This window comes from Pan paniscus, chromosome 1 (assembly GCF_029289425.2).
Source record: "Pan paniscus chromosome 1, NHGRI_mPanPan1-v2.0_pri, whole genome shotgun sequence".
Classification (NCBI taxonomy): Eukaryota; Metazoa; Chordata; class Mammalia; order Primates; family Hominidae; genus Pan; species Pan paniscus.
The window spans coordinates 29,782,780-29,802,760 of NC_073249.2; the positions used below are offsets into that span (position 1 = coordinate 29,782,780).

General features: G+C 39.7%; 1 protein-coding gene and 2 pseudogenes across 2 annotated transcripts; 2 read left to right on the plus strand and 1 right to left on the minus strand.

Annotated features, from left to right (window-relative positions):
- Positions 1 to 1,057: 1,057 nt before the first annotated feature.
- Positions 1,058 to 7,587, plus strand: LOC134729765 (uncharacterized; annotated as a pseudogene).
- Positions 7,047 to 12,643, plus strand: LOC129397171 (zinc finger CCCH domain-containing protein 11C). 2 transcript variants are annotated; one of them, XM_063597102.1, is made up of 2 exons: positions 7,047 to 7,749; positions 8,111 to 12,643. In XM_063597102.1, the coding sequence occupies exon 2, from the start codon at positions 8,316 to 8,318 to the stop codon at positions 10,728 to 10,730; it is 2,415 nt and encodes an 804-aa protein (XP_063453172.1). In that variant the 5' UTR covers positions 7,047 to 7,749; positions 8,111 to 8,315; the 3' UTR covers positions 10,731 to 12,643. The 2 variants fall into 2 exon arrangements, with proteins under 2 accessions (XP_063453172.1, XP_054963993.2); XM_055108018.2 differs by having other exon boundaries at positions 7,047 to 7,448; positions 7,814 to 12,643.
- A 4,207-nt stretch (positions 12,644 to 16,850) lies between these two features.
- On the minus strand, positions 16,851 to 16,934 carry LOC129395153 (U2 spliceosomal RNA; annotated as a pseudogene).
- Between the last annotated feature and the right edge of the window lie 3,047 nt (positions 16,935 to 19,981).

The following is a 19,981-nucleotide window of genomic DNA, read 5'->3' on the forward strand; positions in this document are numbered from 1 at the left end:
GGACAAATAAATTCTCTGTGTGGTCTTCTTAGAGCCTCTTGCTGTAGATTGAGATGCAGGAGAAATTCTGTCTCCCCACCCCCAATTAGAAACACTTTCTAGAGAAAACTCTTCTGTCCCTTTAACTTCAAATGTTTTATACCCTAGAGTTGGGTGATGGGCTAAGGCTGACCTGCCAGTTTCAAAACCACATAGGCAGCTTAGCCTCTCTCTGTGTAACGTGAAGGTCCTTGGCATCTGGTGTTTTGTTCTTGGTCTTTATGTCTTGGAAAAAACTGAATGAGAAAGAGTCACAAATAAGATTCCATTAACAAATTAATTTTGGCCAGTGCTATATATTTTACAAAGTGTTTTCACATGTATTGATTTCATTTGTTTTGTAGTAATTCCATGAAGTACACAGGACAAAAAAATGAGACTCAGGTTAACCGGCTTGTAGTGTATGAGGCTAGTGAGATATTAATGGTGGAAGCTGGATTGAAACTTAAGTCTCATAGCTTTAGTCTGGTTTAGGAGTTATCCTAGTGGAGTGGAAATATAGTAAGTTTTAAAATGGGCCCAAATCCAGCTTTACTCATTATTATCTTGTAACTTTTATACAAATTTCTTAAACTTTCTGATCCTTAATTTCCTAATGTAAAATGGAGATAATACCACCATTATCCAGGATTTTGATGCAGATGAAATGATATAAATGCAACGCTTCGGATCTTGTTAAAACGCAAGTCTGGATGGCACCTGAGATTCTGAGTTTCTAAAGGCTCCCAGGTGATGCTGATGCTGCTGGTCAACCATGAATGGCAAGAGCATCATTCATTTCCAGCACTTGGTACACAGGAGATGTGTAGGGAAAAGAAAGAGAGATCAGACGGTTGTGTCTATGTAGAAAAGGAAGACATAAGAAACTCTATTTTGACCTGTACCCTGAACAATTGCTTTGCCCTGAGATGCTGTTAATCTGTAACTTTGCGCCCACCTTGAGCTTATAAAAACATGTGTTGTATGGAATCAAGGTTTAAGGGATCTAGGGCTGTGCAGGATGTGCCTTGTTAACAAAATGTTTACAGGCAGTATGCTTGGTAAAAGTCATCGCCATTCTCCGCTCTCGATAAACCAGGGGCACAATGCACTGCGGAAAGCCGCAGGGACCTCTGCCCTGGAAAGCCGGGTATTTGTCCAAGGTTTCTCCCCATGTGATAGACTGAGATATGGCCTCATGGGATGGGAAAGACATGACCGTCCTCCAGCCTGACACCCGTGAAGGGTCTGTGCTGAGGAGGATTAGTAAAAGAGGAAGGCCTCTTGCAGTTGAGGTAAGAGGAAGGCCTCTGTCTCCTGCCTGCCCCTGGGAACTGAGTGTCTCCGTATACAACCCGATTGTACATTTGTTCTATTTTGAGATAGGAGAAAAACCGCCCTGTGGCAGGAGGCAAGACATGTTGGCAGCAATGCTGCTCTGTTACTCTTTACTCCCCTGAGAAGTTTGGGTGGACAGAAGCATAAATCTGGCCTACGTGCACATCCAGGCATAGTACCTTCCCTTGAACTTATTTGTGACAGAGATTCCTTTGCTCACATGTTTTCTTGCTGACTTTCTCCCTACTATCACCCTGCTCTCCTACTGCATTCCTCTTGCTGAGGTAGTGAAAATGGTAATCAATAATGAGGGAACTCAGAGACCTGTGCCAGTGTAGGTCCTCTGTATGCTGAGCGTCGGTCCCCTGGGCCCAGTGTTCTTTCTCTACATTTTGTCTCTGTATCTTGTTTCTTTTCTCAGTCTCTCATCCCACCTGATGAGATATACCCACAGGTGTGGAGCGGCTGGCCCCCTTCAGAGACGCTCAATAAATGTGTGTTTCCTTCTCCTTCCTGAATAGTCCATCTGCTCTGCTCTCCATCTGACTTTAGGATCCACTAACTTGTTATTTGGAACGTACTCATAGGTAACACAGAATTCACATTTAAAGGACATACATACACAAACTCCTCATCTGGTCCTCTTTGAGTCAGTTGGAGGGCAGAACGTAGCAGTATCATAATTCGGGCTCTCCATAATATGGCACCAGCAGCACGAACATAAGAAAAGCTACCTAGATCATAGGGGATGCTGGATTCCAGGTTCTCAAACAACAACTTTATCTTCACTGAGCTAAGAAATAAGTGGAGGGCTTGCCAGAAAGAATTTAAAAGATTGTTTTTAGAGTTATTTTAAAGAAATGAGATGATTGTTACAAATACAGAGATAGCTTATGACACCGTACAGGATGGCCAAAAGCCATACACCAGTTATACTTTTGATAATAATTTTTCAATTATGATTTACTGAGGAGGGAAAGACAAAAATATTTTCCAACCCAAAGCCTAAGCTCCGCTCCTGAGCACATCTGTTTGAATTCTGACATGGCAGCATATTGGCATGGGTTTAAGCTTATTAATCCTTAAGAAGGTGTAAAGGGATCATGGAAAAATCTTTTTTTGCCTGTAAAGAGCTGCAAATTTTGCCTTTAATATTCAGTTCCTTTGTGTCATAATCGAGTGGCATCTTCAGTTGTCAGCAGCTTAAAAGATAAACTTAATTTGAAGAGGGAGGGGAATTTCTTTAATATATTTATTATATAAATGTATATAATTTTTAAGTTGCCTTTTTAATGCTTATTTGGGATACTTGATCTTTCCTCTTGAGTAAAAGCCCCTTGGCTATTAACAAACTGGGCATATTAGCGACTGGACTAGGCTGAGATGAAGTAGAATGAATCCCTTCCCCAGGTGGACACAATCAGAAGACTCCATCCCTTTTCCCCAGGTGGCTGTGGTCTGTGTGGCTTACAGTGTGTAGGAGGGAACATTGACGTATTGAGCACATGCAGTGGAAAAAAAAAAAACCAACAGGGATAAAATAGTTTGTGGTATAGGAAAGCACATTTTGTTTATTAATAGAAAAGACTAGAATATGCAGTAATTTTCTTGCAAAAGTAACAGAAATTTATAGAAGTTAGAAGAGTGCAACAGAACAATTTGTTGTCCCTGGAAATTTTTTCATTACCAATAAATGCAGACCATAATAACATGTTTGCTATATTTTTCCATTGCAAAAGTAATACTTATAAAACAATATTTGGAAATATAGAAAGTTAGTGAAAATGTATCCATATTTTTGGCATTCAAAGGCAACTAAGTTTAACATTTTGTAATGTTTCTTTTCTGCCTTTTCTTTGAAAAAAAAATTGGTTTCTGAAAATATTTTTGACCAGAAAGTGTGGGTTGATGGCCTCAGACCCACCAAAAAATGAGGTCATTGACCCCACTATAATAAGACAGGGCTATCTGCCTGTAGTTTCCAAGGAAGGTAAAGTCTCAGCAAATAAATTCTCAATGTCTTACACTCCTTGTCAAACATTGTAACCCTTTTATTCTATTTTATTTTATTATTATTATTTTTTTAGATAGAAACTCGCTTTGTAGACCAGGCTGGAGTACAGTAGTGCTATCATAGTTCACTGCAGTGTCAAATTCCTGGGCTCTAGCCGTCCTCCAGCCCCAGCCTTCCGAGTAGCTGGGTGCAGATGCATGCCACTGCACGTGGCTAACTTTAAAAAATTGTTTAGAGTTAAAGTCTCTCTATGTTGCCCAGGCTCAGTGTGACCCTTTTATAGGTTCTTCCTGTTTTATGGACACACTCTGAGCTCTATCTAGGATGTGTTATTGGTCCCTCTTTTGAAATAGCCTTCTTGATGTTTATTTACCCTTTCTTGAGACTACCGAGTCAGCTCTGCCCCAGCCCCTGCTGAGTATCATGAAATTTCCCCTGTATCCCTGACTCAGAGGAGGAACCTCTTCCCCTCCTGACCACACACACACAATTTTTGCAAGGGTCTTAATTAGAACTCTTGAGTGAAAGCAAACCCATAATTTTCATGAGTTAAAAAACTGGTAATCCCCAACCTCTGGCTGGTGAGCACCCTCCTTCCTTCCTGAAATATGGACTTTATAAACAATAAGGTCACATTTGAAAAATGTGAACTCTTCTAAGTTCATGGTTTTGTTTTTCACAGAAGAAGTAACATGGTATATGGAAGAGTCAGCTTCATCATCTTCTTTTAATTAATTTTTAGCTATGCTCTGAAACCAGTTTTACAGAATTTAATTGGCCCTGTGTATTACTAAGTATTTGTATTTGTTGAATGCTTTGGACATTATTTTTCATCAACTTTATTGAGGCAAAATTTACATACAAAACATCTTCTAGCTGGATGAGTTTCAGCAATTGTATGCTCCTGTGTAAGCAACATTCCCACAACTAAGATACATAATATTTCCATTACCCCAAATTTCCCTCAGGTCTCTTTGAAGTCAGTCCCCACCTATATCCCACCTTAACTCTAGGCAATGACTGATCTTCTCCCTGTCAACATAGTTTTGCCTCTGCTAGAATTTTGTATAAATACAATTATCCAGTATGGACTCTTTTATATATGGTTTCTTGAATTTGTTGTAATAATTTTGAGATTCTTCCATGTTTTTGTGTCTTGCAGTGTGTTGTTATGATGTTACTTTTTATTGCTGAGTAATGTTCCATTGTAGGGTTATATTACAATTTCTTTACTCATCTGTTTTTGGACACTTGGATTGTTTCCATTCTGGCCATTGTGATTAGAGCTGCTATGATTACTTGTGGACATGTCCTTGTGTGGACATGTTTTCTATTTGGTAAATACATTGAAGTGGAATTTGCCATCTGTACATCCTCTTTGGTGTCTTTTTGTCTTATGCCATTTTCTAATTAGATTTAAAAAATATTTTAGCTGTTAAGTTTTGAGAGTTTAATAATATATTCAAAATACTACTCAGATATGTGGTCTACAAATATTTTCTACCAGCTTGCGACTTTCATCTTTTTAACAGTCTTTGATAGACCAAAAGTTTTTAATTTGATCAAGTCAAATTTATTAACTTTTTCTTTTATAGATTGCACTTTCAGTGTCAAACCTAACAACTCTGCCTAGCCCTGGATCCTGAAGATTTTCTCCTATTTAAAAACAAGGCTTTATAGTTTGACATTTTACTTTGAGTCCATGGTCCATTTTGAGTTAATTTTTGTATGATATGTAAAACTTAGGTTGAGGTTTTTGGCTACTGATATCCAATTACTCCGGTACCATTTGTTGAAAAGATTATTCTTCTTTTATTAAATCGCTTTTGTACTTTTGTCAAAAATCAGTTGGGTATATTTGCATGGGTTTATTACTGGGTTCTCTATTCTGTTCCATTGATTCGTGTGTCTATCTCTTTGCCCATGTGACACTGTCTTGATTACTGTAGCTATACAGTAAATTTTGAAATTGGGTGGACTTATTTTTCCCAATTTATTCTTCTCTTTCAAAATTGTTTTAGCTACTCTATTTCCTTTGCCTTTTCCTATAAACTTTTGTTTACATCTGTAACAAATATTGCAATATAGGAATTGCATTAAACCTAAACATCAATTTGGAAAAAATTGACATCTTTGTTGTATTGAGTTTTTCAATCTATGAAGATGGTGAAGTTTCTTCATTTATTTAGATCTTGTTTGGTCTTTCATCAGCATTTGAAGTTTTCAACAAATAAGTCTTGTAATTTTTTTTTTTTTTTTAGCTCTACACCTAAGTTTTTAATTTTTGGGGACATTATAAATAATACTGTTCTTATAAATGTGGTGTTTCCATGTTCATTGCTAATATATGGAAATACAATTAATTTGTATAAGTTTATCATGTATATTGCACCCTTGATAAACTCACTTTTTAATTCTAGGAGTTTCTTATAGAGTCCTTAGAATTTTCGATGTATACAATAATGTAATCTTTAAATAGAGACAGTTTTATTTCTTTTTTAAAAATTACCTGTATCCTTGTTTCCTTTTCTTGCCTTATTGTAGTGGCAAATACTTCCAGCGTTATGTTGAGTAAGAGTGAATATTCCCTTTGTTTCCAGTCTTTTGGAAAATGCATTGTCTTTTATTATTAAGTATGATGTTAACTCTAGGTTAAGTTTCTTCTATTCCTACTTTTCTGATTTTTTTATTTACCACCAATGAGTAGTCAATGCTTTTTCTGAACTGATCAAGATGATCATATAATTTTTCTTCTTTAGCCTGTTGATATGGTAGATTACACTAACTTTTCTAATATTAAACCATCTCTGGATCCCACTTAGTAATGATACAGAATTCTTTGCATATATTTCAGAAGTTTTTGCTAATATTTTGTTTAGGATTTTTGTATCTGTATTCATGGAAGACATCATTCTATAATTTTCTCATGCTGTCCTTGTCTGGTTTGATACCAGGATAATGTTAACCTCATAAATGAATTAAGAAGCATTCCCTTTTCTTCTACTTTCTGAAAAAAATTGTGGAGAATTGGCATCAAGATGTTTGATAGAATTCTCCAGCAAAATACTCAGGGATTAGAGATTTCTTTATCAAAAATTTTAAAGTTAAAAATTTAATTTTCTTTAGAATTATATGGCGATTCAAATTATCTGTATTATGTTAGGTGTTTTGTGATAGTTTGTGTTTTCTGAGGAATTAGTCCATTTCATCTAAGTTGTCAGATTTATGTATGTAGCGTGTATTACGTCTGTAGTGATACCCCTTTTCTCTTTCCTGATATTGGTAGTTTGTATCTTGCCTCTTTGTTTTCTTTTCTTGACAAATCTTTGTAAATTCAATTTTTTTTGGTCTTGACAAAGCTTTGTCAATTTATTAATTTTTTTACCAGCTTTTTGATTCTCTGTGTGTATATTCCGTTTTTATCCTCATTGTGTTTTTATCGTCCTTAAAATCCTTGTGTACAGCTATAACTACTTTAAGGTTCTTGTCTGGTAATTCTATTATTTCTGTCTTTCTGCATCTGTTTGTATTGACTTATTTTTCTCTTGTTATGGCTTATACTTTCCTGATCCTTTGCATTTTAAATAATTTTTGTTAGGATGTTAGACATTGTAAATATTTTATTGAAAGTCTAGATTTTGGGCTGGGCGTGGTAACTCATGCCTGTAATCCCAGCACTTTGGGAGGCCGAGGCGGGCAGATCACGAGGTCAGGAGATCGAGACCATCCTGGCTAACACGGTGAAACCCCGTCTCTACCAAAGATATAAGAAATTAGATCGTAGGTATCGCGTCACAGAGGAACTACGTCTTCCAGAACCCTCGCGCCCTGCGTCGTGCTGGCACTTTTACCGGCCGGGCCTTAGAGCGCAGCCTGTAGCCGGGCGCCATCTTTGACGCTGGCAGTCTTGGTTTTCTGCTAGTGCTGCTGCTGCTGGGAGGACAACGGACGGCAGCGGCCAAGCAAGAAGAAAGACGTGGCAGCAAGCGGGAGTCGGGGATAGTGTCATCGGTTCGGGTCCCACTACTTTGGAGCTTGTCTCAAACTCCACATACAGAAAGCCACCGACCTTATTCCGGTATCCTACACCCATTCCCCACCCTCATTACACTCCCACCCCTGGCCCTCAGCGTGGGAGTCAAGAGCAACAGGGACACTTCCGTTCTCCTTGTAGGATTGGTGAAACCGTAATGAAGAACACCCCTAAACTCCCATAATCGGTGCGGATTCCTGTGGGGAAGGCCTATATTGTTGACATCTTCCAGGCCTTGGTTCTGGACCTTGAGAAGGAGGCTGTGGAACTAGAGATAGCGATGCTTTTTAGGATTTGGGGATATTCCCTGCCCAAAAAATTCCTGGAAAATTGACTAGTATTAAGTGTGAAGAAATCTTGAAGACCAGAAATTGGATCTTACTGAAAAACTGATTTTTTTTGTTTTTCAGATTATATTGTTCAGCTATGGAAGATGGATTTTTTTTCATGATCCTTTGACTCTCAAGTTCGTCTTTAAATGAACTCTTTTTTTTTGTTTTGTTTTTGAGGAGATAACTAACCCTAGCTGTCTCCAGTCTGACAAAGGTTATTTGAATGGACTTAATCTCCCAGTAGTTGGGAGATGTTTTAAAAACACATGCTGTGTTTGAATTGTGGCTGAGAGGTTTTCTTGGCAATGTGAGGAGGAAAATTTTTTCTGCCTCATTATTATTAATTCATGGATTGAGTGTTGGTTCGACCTACAGGCGTAATAGATTGGAACTCAGTGAAGACACAGACGTTCCTGTTGAGAGCAACCAGCTAATGATTACAGTTTAAAGACGATTTCTGTGATCAAGTTGTCATTTGGAAGATTAAACCCATTTCACGAGGACTTGGAGCCTGGTCCTTGCTTTGAGGAAGCAGTGGCTTGTTTCAAGAAGCCACTTCTGATCTAAGAATCTACCCAGCATGCCTAATCAAGGAGAAGACTGCTATTTTTTTTTCTATTCTACATGTACCAAAGGTGACAGCTGCCCATTCCGTCACTGTGAAGCTGCACTAGGAAATGAAACTGTTTGCACATTATGGCAAGAAGGGCGCTGTTTTCGACGGGTGTGCAGGTTTCGGCACATGGAGATGGATAAAAAACGCAATGAAATTCCTTGTTATTGGGAAAATCAGCCAACAGGATGTCAAAAATTAAACTGCGCTTTCCATCACAATAGAGGACGATATGTTGATGGCCTTTTCCTACCTCCGAGCAAAAGTGTGTTGCCCACTGTGCCTGAGTCACCAGAAGAGGAAGTGAAGGCTAGCCAACTTTCAGTTCAGCAGAACAAATTGTCTGTTCAGTCCAATCCTTCCCCTCAGCTGCAGAGCGTTATGAAAGTAGAAAGTTCCGAAAATGTTCCTAGCCCCAAGCATCCAGCAGTTGTAATTAATGCTGCAGATGATGATGAAGATGATGATGATCAGTTTTCTGAGGAAGGTGATGAAACCAAAACACCTACCCTGCAACCAACTCCTGAAGTTCACAATGGATTACGAGTGACTTCTGTCCGGAAACCTGCAGTCAATATAAAGCAAGGTGAATGTTTGCATTTTGGAATAAAAACTCTTGAGGAAATTAAGTCAAAGAAAACGAAGGAAAAATCTGAGGAGCAAGGTGAGGGTTCTTCAGGAGTTTCCAGCCTTTTACTCCACCCTGAGCCTGTTCCAGGTCCTGAAAAAGAAAATGTCAGGACTGTGGTGAGGACAGTAACTCTCTCCACCAAACAAGGAGAAGAACCCTTGGTTAGATTGGGTCTTACTGAGAGACTGGGGAAACGAAAATTTTCGACAGGCGGTGACAGTGATCCTCCATTAAAGCGTAGCCTGGCACAGAGGCTAGGGAAGAAAGTTGAAGCTCCAGAAACTAACACTGACGAAACACCCAAGAAAGCTCAAGTTTCCAAGTCTCTTAAGGAGCGATTAGGCATGTCAGCTGATCCAAATAATGAGGACGCAACAGATAAAGTTAATAAAGTTGGTGAGATCCATGTGAAGACATTAGAAGAAATGCTTCTTGAAAGAGCCAGTCAGAAACATGGGGAATCGCAAACTAAACTCAAGACAGAAGGACCTTCAAAAACTGATGATTCTACTTCAGGAGCAAGAAGCTCCTCCACTATCCGTATCAAAACCTTCTCTGAGGTCCTGGCTGAAGAAGAACATAGGCAGCAGGAAGCAGAGAGACAAAAAAGCAAAAAGGATACAACTTGCATCAAGCTAAAGACTGATAGTGAAATTAAAAAAACAGTAGTTTTGCCACCCATTGTTGCCAGCAAAGGACAATCAGAGGAGCCTGCAGGTAAAACAAAGTCCATGCAGGAGGTGCACATGAAGACGCTGGAAGAAATTAAACTGGAGAAGGCACTGAGGGTGCAGCAGAGCTCTGAGAGCAGCACCAGCTCCCCGTCTCAACATGAGGCCACTCCAGGGGCAAGGTTGCTGCTGCGAATCACCGAAAGAACATGGAGGAAAGAAGAGAAGAACCTTCAGAAAGGACATGAAGTTGATTTTCAGAGCAGTATTAGAATAGAAGGTACAGAGGCTTCAGTTGAGACCACAGGAGTTGACATCACTAAAATTCAAGTCAAGAGATGGGAGACCATGAGAGAGATGCGCATGCAGAAACAGCAGGAGAGGGAAAAATCAGTCTTGACACCTCTTCAGGGAGATGTAGCCTCTTGCAATACCCAAGTGGCAGAGAAACGAGTGCTCACTGCTGGGCCAGGAATCACATGGCACCTGACCAAGCAGCTTCCCACAAAGTCATCCCAGAAGGTGGAGGTAGAAACCTCAGGGATTGGACACTCATTATTGAATGTGAAATGTGCAGCACAGACCTTGGAAACAAGGGGTAAAGCTGAACCCAAAGTGAACGTGAAGCAATCTGTGGTTAAAGTTGTGTCATCCCCCAAATTGGCCCCAAAACGTAAGGCAGTGGAGATGCACCCTGCTGTCACTGCCGCTGTGAAGCCACTCAGCTCCAGCAGCGTCCTACAGGAACCCCCAGCCAAAAAGGCAGCTGTGGCTGTTGTCCCGCTTGTCTCTGAGGACAAATCAGTCACTGTGCCTGAAGCAGAAAATCCTAGAGACAGTCTTGTGCTGCCTCCAACCCAGTCCTCTTCAGATTCCTCACCCCCGGAGGTGTCTGGCCCTTCCTCATCCCAAATGAGCATGAAAACTCACCGACTCAGCTCTGCCTCAACAGGAAAGCCCCCACTCTCTGTGGAGGATGATTTTGAGAAACTAACGTGGTGGATTTCAGGAGGCAAATTGGAAGTTGAGATTGACCTGGATCCTGGGAAAGATGAGGATGACCTTCCGCTTGAGCTATGAGAAATGATTGATAGCTGAAGGTGGTAGTGAGGACACTTTAAAAAAAATCGCCAAAAAACTGGACTTAGTTTCATCTATTGTAACATTTACCTGAGATGATCATTTCTTTAGTCTAGAATTTGCCCCAAATCAGAAGTATACCTCTGAATTATCTGTATGTGTCCTGGATTCCTTGGGGTCAGATTTTTTAAGTTACTTTATAACCATTTTGTCCATTTGATGCCATTGTTTATCATCTTTTGAGGAAAAAGTTCTGTCATACCCTTCTCTCCACAAAAAAGAGACTGAGAGGGAGATCAAGTGAAAGGGTGCAAGCAAACGTAGTGACTCCTTGAGGTGTTTGTCAGTTTGGCTTTTTTCTCCTTTGTTGTATTCTTTATGTGTTGTCTTGATGTACTTAATATTACCTGAGTTTGAAATGGATGAAGACAGCTGCTACCATTAAGGACCAAATTTTATGCTACCACTAAACAAAAATACCCACTCAGTCTGTGTTAAATTGTATGTCTTTTTAAAGGTATTTAGAGATTCAACTAAGCTTTAAAGAGGGCCGAGCAGCTCAGGAAGCCTGTAATGTGGGCATAACTCTTTGGACCTGATCTTGATGCTTCTGCTGCTCTGTTGGCCTCTGAAGAGCAATATCTAATTTATTATTACTGTAATTTTTTAAAAGGCTTTAAAGTGCCTCAGGGGTCCCCTGAAACTAATTTTCTATTTCTGGGATTCCCTGGATTCATTATATGAGATGGTGACATGATTAGAGGGATTCTTTTTTAGTATGAAAATTGTCCCTTTTCTTCTTCAGTACTTGCCTCCTTGCTGGCATTGAATTAACACAGGGACAAAATTTGGTTAATTTTTTATTTCTAATTCTCCCAACAAACCCCTGTTGCCCAGTATTTATTTGGTGGCCTTTAACCACCTGAGGGAAAAAATGAGCTTATTCAAGCTGCCAATATTTATCTATGGGCTGTAGCAGTACACTGAATTGTACTGTGCCAGGGATATTGAGATGCTCTGGGGGTGTATTGTATACCTGCCAGTTTTCTTCATTTCTGAATTGAGTTTTCTTTTCTTGATGTTGGTTTCCTTCATATCACCTCAAGGTTTAGATTTGTGAAGGAATAAGCATGATGGAAATAATAGTCTTGAAAGGAGCTATGTTGTATATAATCAGGAGGAAGAGGAAGGAAGGACTTACCCATTTTGATATTTTGCTGTAGGTGGCCAGTTTTGTTTCTCATAGGGAAATCTGACCCACCTGTCATGTTGGCTCCTAAGGAACTGCTGTTGTAAGCGGCTCATCAAAAGTTGAACTTCACGTAGCCTTGTTGGGAATATGGAAAAGGAAGAAAGCCACAGGACTGCCCATTCAGTCTTGTTAAGATTGGGATGATTCTGCACAAGCAAAAATGACTCGAAATTTATGTATCGACACACCTCTACGAATCCATCTTCAGCTGACTGAATGTTGTATGATAGCCCTTCTCCAAAGCAGGGGTAGAATGTTCAGGTTTCACCACGGATTTTCTACTTATTTCACTTTTGGAATCAGCTTACAGATTCCAGGTCCCTTTTGTATATATTCTTTATTCTTTTGCTTTTTAAAAAAATAAACTTGTATTGGTCAATGTGTCGTGTTCCGCATTATTTGAACCATTTGCCCTTACAGAAAGAGAAATACTTGTTTGTGTTTTAAATAAAACTGATGTAGGAAAAAAGAAAGAAAGAAAGAAAGAAATTAGCCAGGCGTGGTGGTGGGTGCCTGTAGTCCCAGCTACTTGGGAGGCTGAGGCAGGAGAATGGCGTGAACCTGGGAGGCGGAGGTTGCAGTGAGCTGAGATCGTGCCACTGCACTCCAGCCTGGGCAGCAGAGCAAGAGTCCGTCTCAAAAAAAAAAAAAAAAAAAGAAAGTCTAGATTTTGTAGTCTTCCTCTGGAAAGCCGAATTTTGTTTTGCCAGGGAGTTAAGTTACTTACCATTCAACCTGATCCTTTTTAAGCGTATTTTTAAGTTGGGGAGTATGCGTCTAGAGTAAGTTTTTCTTTCGGGCTAATTTAATTATCCTTTTGAAGCACGCCTCTTCAGGAGGCTCGAGGAAATATTCAGGGTGGTCAGCAATGCCTCCATTCTGGCTGGCTGCAACTCAACCCCCAGCTCACAAATCCCAGTAGCTGTTTTTGCCTGGCCTCATAGAGTTTCATTTCATGCATATGTAGCCTAATATTCAATGAAGGACTCAGGATAGCTGCCTGTATAGATTTCTGGAGTTCTTTCTCTCTGTGCCTCACATTTCAGCTCTTTTAGCTCCTTTAACTCTGATCTCTGTCTATTAAATTCAGTAAGTTGGATCTGCCTTGTCATGGTTCCTCCTCTCTTACTGCAGTCTTGGAAGTGCCTACATCTAGAAAGCCATGTTGGTTCTAGGGCTTACCTCATTTCTTTTCCTGTTCTGGAGACTCACACTTCTGTGCTGTGTCTGTTTTCTAATGTCTGAAAACAGCTGTCTCATGTATTTTGTCCAATTTCCTAGCTGTTTACAGCAGAGAGACAGATCTGGTACCAGTTATTCTATCACATCGAGAAGTGATAGTCCCTAAACTTGCTCTAAACATGTTTAGATTTAATGTGAACAACTAATGTTTCCATTTTCAGTTTCTCTTAGCAGTTTTCAGGAGCTTCAATCCGTTAATTCTCAAATACATCTATAAATCACTTGGAATATCTTAATGCATTGTATGAAAGATAATTCCTCCTCTGTACCCATCATCACCACTCTTCCTTTAAATTGTGGGATATGTTTTTCTGAGACTGTGGCTTTAGTGTGTACGAGAAAAATTCAGTTGTTATCCCCTCATTTGGGGGAGTAAAAATCATAAGAATGAGGAGCATTATAGTATCTAATCTTGTCCAACAAAAACCTAGGTAACTTTGGAAGTTTCCTTCTCTCTCCCCCACTCTCCCACTTCTATGTGTGTATAAGTGTGTTTATTGAATAAAGAGCCTTTTATTTTTATTTATTTATTTATTTATTTGGGATGATGTCTCACTGTCATCCAGGCTGGAGTGCAGTGGTGTGATCTCAGCTCACTGCCGCCTCCACCTCCCGGGTTCAAGCGATTCTTCTGCCTCAGCCTACCTAGCAGTTGGGACAGACTACAGGCACATCCCACCACGCCCAGCTAACTTTTTGTATTTTTATTAGAGACAGGGTTTCGCTTGTTGGCCAGGCTGGTCTTGAACTCCTGACCTCAGGTGATCCACCTGCCTTGGCCTCCCAAAGTGCTAGAATTACAGGCGTGAGCCACTGCCTCAGGCTGAATAAAGAGCCTTTTAGATAATGTCTTGCCTGAGAAGTTTAAAACAACTTTCTTACCAGATATGCCATAATAAAAATCTCCAAGAAATTTTCCTTAGGCTACATCTCAATGGGCCATTTAATACTATATCAATAAACTTTATTACATAATAAGATCTTGGTGTTTATCAGAAAGGGATTTGAGCCAGGGTGTTTTAAGTTGGTTAGTATCTTGAGTGAGAAAGATCTCTGTTTTCATTAGCCTTCTCAGAAAAAATTCCCCCTATTTATCAGGAATGCAAATGTTTCAGATTGAAGTGGGTACCCAGACATAGCTCAACATTGCACAAACAGGTGCCAAGGGGAATCTGTTTCCTTTTCTATCTAACTCCAACTCCTTTGAATTTTTTTGACAGGTACTTAGAAAAACTGGGATTGACAAAGTGATACAGTTTGAGTTATATGTTGCCATAGAAAGAGGCAAGTTGGCAAATATTTTGGTAAATCATTTCAAGATAGCTTTGAGGAGGTCCTCAAAGCTTAGTATTATACATAGAGCAAGAGGATTATATGAAGTATGAAGAGAAAATTTCTTCTGATTTTCTAAGGAAGATATTGTTTAAGATCCAAGACTAGAAAACCAGTTGAATAATGTAATAGTAGTGCTTGGGCGAATCAAACCTTTTGGTGTGTTAAGTTTAAATTCTCAGGAGGATCGGGAAATCCATGGAACCAGATGGCTCCTAATTGTTTACAAGGAGAAAAAAGTCGTGCAGAGGTTGAGAATTGCATGGTATTAAAACCTGTAGGGTTAAAAAAATTAGAAAAAACTAGTGTGGAGTTTGGAGTATTTCAACTGGTAATCAAATACAGAATGTTATGAGATAGCTGATGAGATATTCTTTCGTTAGATTTCCTCAAATAAATAAAGGCTGTTGATGGTTCCATCAAGACAGTTTTGCGTGTAGGGAAATAATTAGCATGTGTTTTATTTCCGTTAACATATGTTCGTAATTGCACCCATACACTTCCTTAGAAGGGGAAAGTTTGCAGGCCTCTGAAATGACATTTGTACTTCCATAGCAGAATTCAAAACCAACACTATAGAAAGCATCTATAGCTGCCTTAAAGAGAAAAACTGGTGAATCAGCCAAGGGTGATGGGAAACATGGGGCCTGATAGACTTGTCATATCTTGTTACAAATGTTCTCAAAAAAGCATTATTCATGTGCCTCTGGTTCCTATGACTAGATATCAGATATCACCAAGTCTCTGTCACTGAGGAGCTTATAGCTTAAAAGGGGGACTTTTAAATAAGTAAACACACTAGTAGACATTAATCAGCTCACCAACCCCAAAATACTGGAGCATTAGGAAGAACTGAATTCGAATCTTCGCTCTGGTACTTAAAGTGTGATTATGGGAATGTGTTTTAATTTTAATGAACATCAGTTCCCATCTCAGTTAATAGCAACCAAGCTTCCCGGTAAAAATTCTATGGTTACCCTTTATGTATCTTTCCCCTTGCCTCTTACTGCCAATTTAGCAGCACGTCCAATTGATCCTACTTTCAAACAGACGTGACTACTTCTCTCCCTTTCACAGTGACATCCAAGGCCCCAACATCTATTACCTAGACAATTGGCCTCCAGTCTACTTCTACTTTTGTCTTCCTCCCCTTGATCCCTGTTCAATTTTTCTTGGTTGAATAGCCATATTGATCCTTTCAGTATGCATTGGATCACAATACTATCTTGCTCTAACCCCTTCAGGTCCCTCCCATTGCACTGGACTATACAAACTCTTGGCTGGGCATGGTGGCTCATGCCTGTAATCCCAGCACTTTGAGAGGCCAAGGTAGACAGATCACGTGAGGTCAGGAGTTCGAGACCAGGCTGGCCAACATGGTGAAACCTCATCTCTACTAAAAATACAAAAATTAGTCAGGCAAGGTGGCATGTGCCTGTAATCCCAGCTACTCGGGAGGCTGAGGCAGGAGAATTGCTTGAACCCAGGAGGCAGAGGTTGCCGTGAGCCGAGATCATGCCACTGCACTCCAGCCTGGGTGATGGAGTGAGACTCTGTCTAAATCTATCTATCTATCTATCTATCTATCTATCTATCTATCTATCTATCTATCATCTATCTATCTATAGATATAGATATATCTGGGATTAGTGGTGACCAGCTTCCAAGATGACCCTCAATGATCCTGCCTGCCTCCGAGTACCCACACTCTTGTGAAGTTCCCTCCCTCACACACTATGCCAGGGTTAGTCAAAAACAAAAACAAGGAAATAAAAAAACCCAAACTCTTCAGTATGCCCTTCAAGGCTCCATGTGACCTTGCCGTGTCTACCTCTTCTGCCTCGTCTGAACCTTAGCTCTTTCCACACCCTTCTCATTCTGCTACAGTCATCTAGTTCTTACTGTTCTATGAGCAGCTCATTTGCTAAGCTCATTTCTTCTCCAAGGAGTGGCTCCATTTCTCGAGCGATTCCCATTTCCACTGGCTGGTTTATCATTATCATATAAGCTCCATGTCTAACTCAAGTGTTACCACTTCAAATGGGTTTTCACCATCCTAGCTAAAAGAGCAGCCACTGTCTCTCTTGCTCTGTTTTATATCTTCATGGCAATATTGCCAACTGAAATTTTATTATTATTATTTAAAAATATTATTTATTTCTTACTAGAAGGTTAGTTGTGTAATGACCAACTTTTCCTGTCGTGTTCACTATTGTTTTCCAAGCACATAATCGATACCCATTAAATATCTGTCAAATGAATACATAATTTTTAATGGGGATGATGAATAAAATATTAGTTTTTGAGGAGGGAATAAAAGAACATACGTATATCTATAAATACTACACTTGATCTTAGCCAAAAGGCCGAGAAGCGATACGTATATCTAGAAATACTTAAAAAGTATGAAGTACTACAATATTAATATTCATAGATATATAACTAAAAGGGTTGGATGGTAAACAAAGTACTTGGACGTGTTTCTGGTAAGTTTCTCTATGAGCTGGGACATAAGTTTTACATTTAATCCTATTTTCTATGTTAAAGGAGGATAAGTGAGTTTTACCCATTGAACAAATAGACCCATTACTCATATTTCACAATTAGCTGCTTTATGCATATTTGACCAGTGTTGCACTTTAAGCAATTACAGATAACACTTAGTCCTGGACTTACAGATGGTTTGACTTATGGATGGGGAACGCAGTAGAATATTGTGTTCCCAGTAATGCTGCCTATTTACAAAAGCAGCGTTTCCATCCTTTTCATTAGTTAAAAGTGAATAGTTTTTACTAATTTAATTAATATTTAATATTTAATTTGTGTCAATTAAATATGCACAAATTCTGCACAACCCTCAGCCCCCTTTTGCAGATTCTGATATGACAGTTGAGTATTATTATATGAGTAATGATAACTGTCAGGGCCAATGTTGGAAGCAACCATGTGACCTACTAATACAATATTTATCCTCTGTCCCTTTGATTTTCTGTTTAGTAGGCTCTCCAAATTATCACTCATTATGTATCCCAAAGCAGAAATCAGTGTAGGTAGCATTACTAAACTTAGCAAATAAAAATATGGGATGCCAAGTTAAATGTGAATTTTGGAAAAATGAGTGCTTTTCTAGTATAAGTATGTCCCATGCATAAGTATGTAGGGGTACAGTTTTGCTAAAAATTATTTATTGTATATTTGAAATTTAAATTTAGCTGGATATCATGTATTTTATCTGGTAAACATATATATAGGATATAGCCAGTGACATAATTCCTGATGCCATCACTGGTCCTTTGGCTCAGACCACAGTATTTCTAATATCAGTGGAGCACAGCTAGATTGTTCAACTGTTGGATCTGTTAAGGTGGTTAGAAGATGGTATTTCATGGAACAAGAATATTTACTATGCCTTCCTTTATCTAAGTGCCTTTAATATGTTTCCTTTTATTTGAATAACTTTGAGTGAGAAATAGACATAAAGGAGAGTTTTCCTATGATGCTTGACTAACTCTGAATACTTCCTGGCACTTGTAAGATAAACTTGGTCATGATAAATTAAGTGATCAGTTATTGCTCCCAAGGTTTCTGTCATCTGGGTTTAGGGTCAGAGGTGGATTTTCTGTGAAGTTAAGAAAACTATAGCTTTAGGGCCGTCACTCGCATAGGTCACTTCCACGGCCCCGTGCCTAATTTTGTATTCTTTTTCTTAAATACAAGAAAAAGGGACCTCCCAAACTCTATAAGTGCCATGAAAACCTGCATTCTATCCCCTCATCCCCCACCCATGTCTAGGGATAAACAGTCTAGCATGCTAGCTCTAGATAATTGCTGCTTTGGATAATTTCCAGATAAAATGCCCAAATTGACAAGACAAATGTTTTACATGTAAACAAGTTGCACTTATTTATCTTAGGCCCCCAACAACCTGATTCATTTCAGCTATTGGCTTTTTCTTTTCTCTACGGTCACAGTTATCACAGTATGCTCTCAGGAACATGGGGGCAGAGCTTCAACGTTAAACAGATCTTTCTGTTTTCCTTTCCACTGGGAGATACCTAGTTCAATGTTCCTGTAACCAGTTGTAATATATGCCAATCTCAAAGTTAAATTCTGGCTCTTTAGGAGGGAGCTTTCATCTGAAGACCTGGGATCTTCAGATTATCACTGCGTTGTCACTTCCCCTCATTTAACAGCTGCTTGTTTTGCTTTACTCCAGTCCTCAACCCCCAGATGAGGTAGTAGAGATCCCCTACTGTTTCGTGGAACACCAGCAACATGGACACAAAGGCAAACTGCAGCTTTCCTCACACCTCTTAAAGAGCATCTTGAACCCTACAAGTCTAGATGGCCCTGGCCTATTCCCAGGGGGATATTTTTTCCCCATAGGTAGGGCTGGTGAGATATTACGTTGGAGTCACCCGGGGCCTATGCTTGTACCTCTTCTGTCTTTCTTTGGGTACTTTCATTCACTTGGTAATCCCATCTTTTGTCATGGCTCTAAAAACCATCCAAATGTTGACAGCTCCCTAGTTTATATCTGGGAAATCATAGGAGGGTTTAGAGTAAAGAAGTGACCCGATACATGCGTGATTAACACATGCTTAAAGGATCAGCCCCGAATTCTCCCTTGACTCAAAACTTATTCAACTGTCTATCTGGGTGTCCTTTAGGCATCCCAGACATACCGTGATCACAGCTGAGCTCCTGATCTTGCCTCCAGATATGGTCTTTCTGCAGTTTTCCGTATCTCGATAAATGACAACTTCATCTTCCCAGTGTTTCAGGCCAAAAATCTTGGAGTCATTTCTGACTCCTCTGTTATTCTCACGTTAGCTGTTCAAACTATCTAAATAACAGTCTACCTACTAAATACCCTTTGTCTGTACCTTCAGAATATATCCAGAATCTGATCCCTTCTCAGTATCTTCACAGCAAACACCTGGCCCAGGCCACCTCATCTCCTACGTGGCCTTGTAATTGCCTCCTAACTGGTCTCCCTGCTTCTGTTTTCAGCCAACTTTAGTCTGTACTCAATGTAGCAGTCAAAGCAGTCTTTTCAATACAGAAGTCAGAGCATTTAGTTATCCTCTGCTCAAAAGCCTCCAAGAGCTTCCCACATTAATAGGAATAAAAGCCCAAGTCCCATAATGGCCTGCAAGGTGGTATCTGATCAGACCCTCTGCAATGACTATTGTCCTTGTCTTCTAAAATTTTATCCACCACCCACTCCCCTCCAGCCTTGCTGACCTTGCTGTTTTTCACAGAAGCCAAACATTTCCCCACTTAGTGCCTTTCCATTGGCTGTTCCATCTGCCTGGATTGCTCTTCCTTCAGGTGTGTCTATCTGTGTGTGTGTGTGTGTGTGCGTGTGTGTGTATACATGCTTACATGCTTCCTTACCTCCTTCAAGTACTTTCTCAAATGT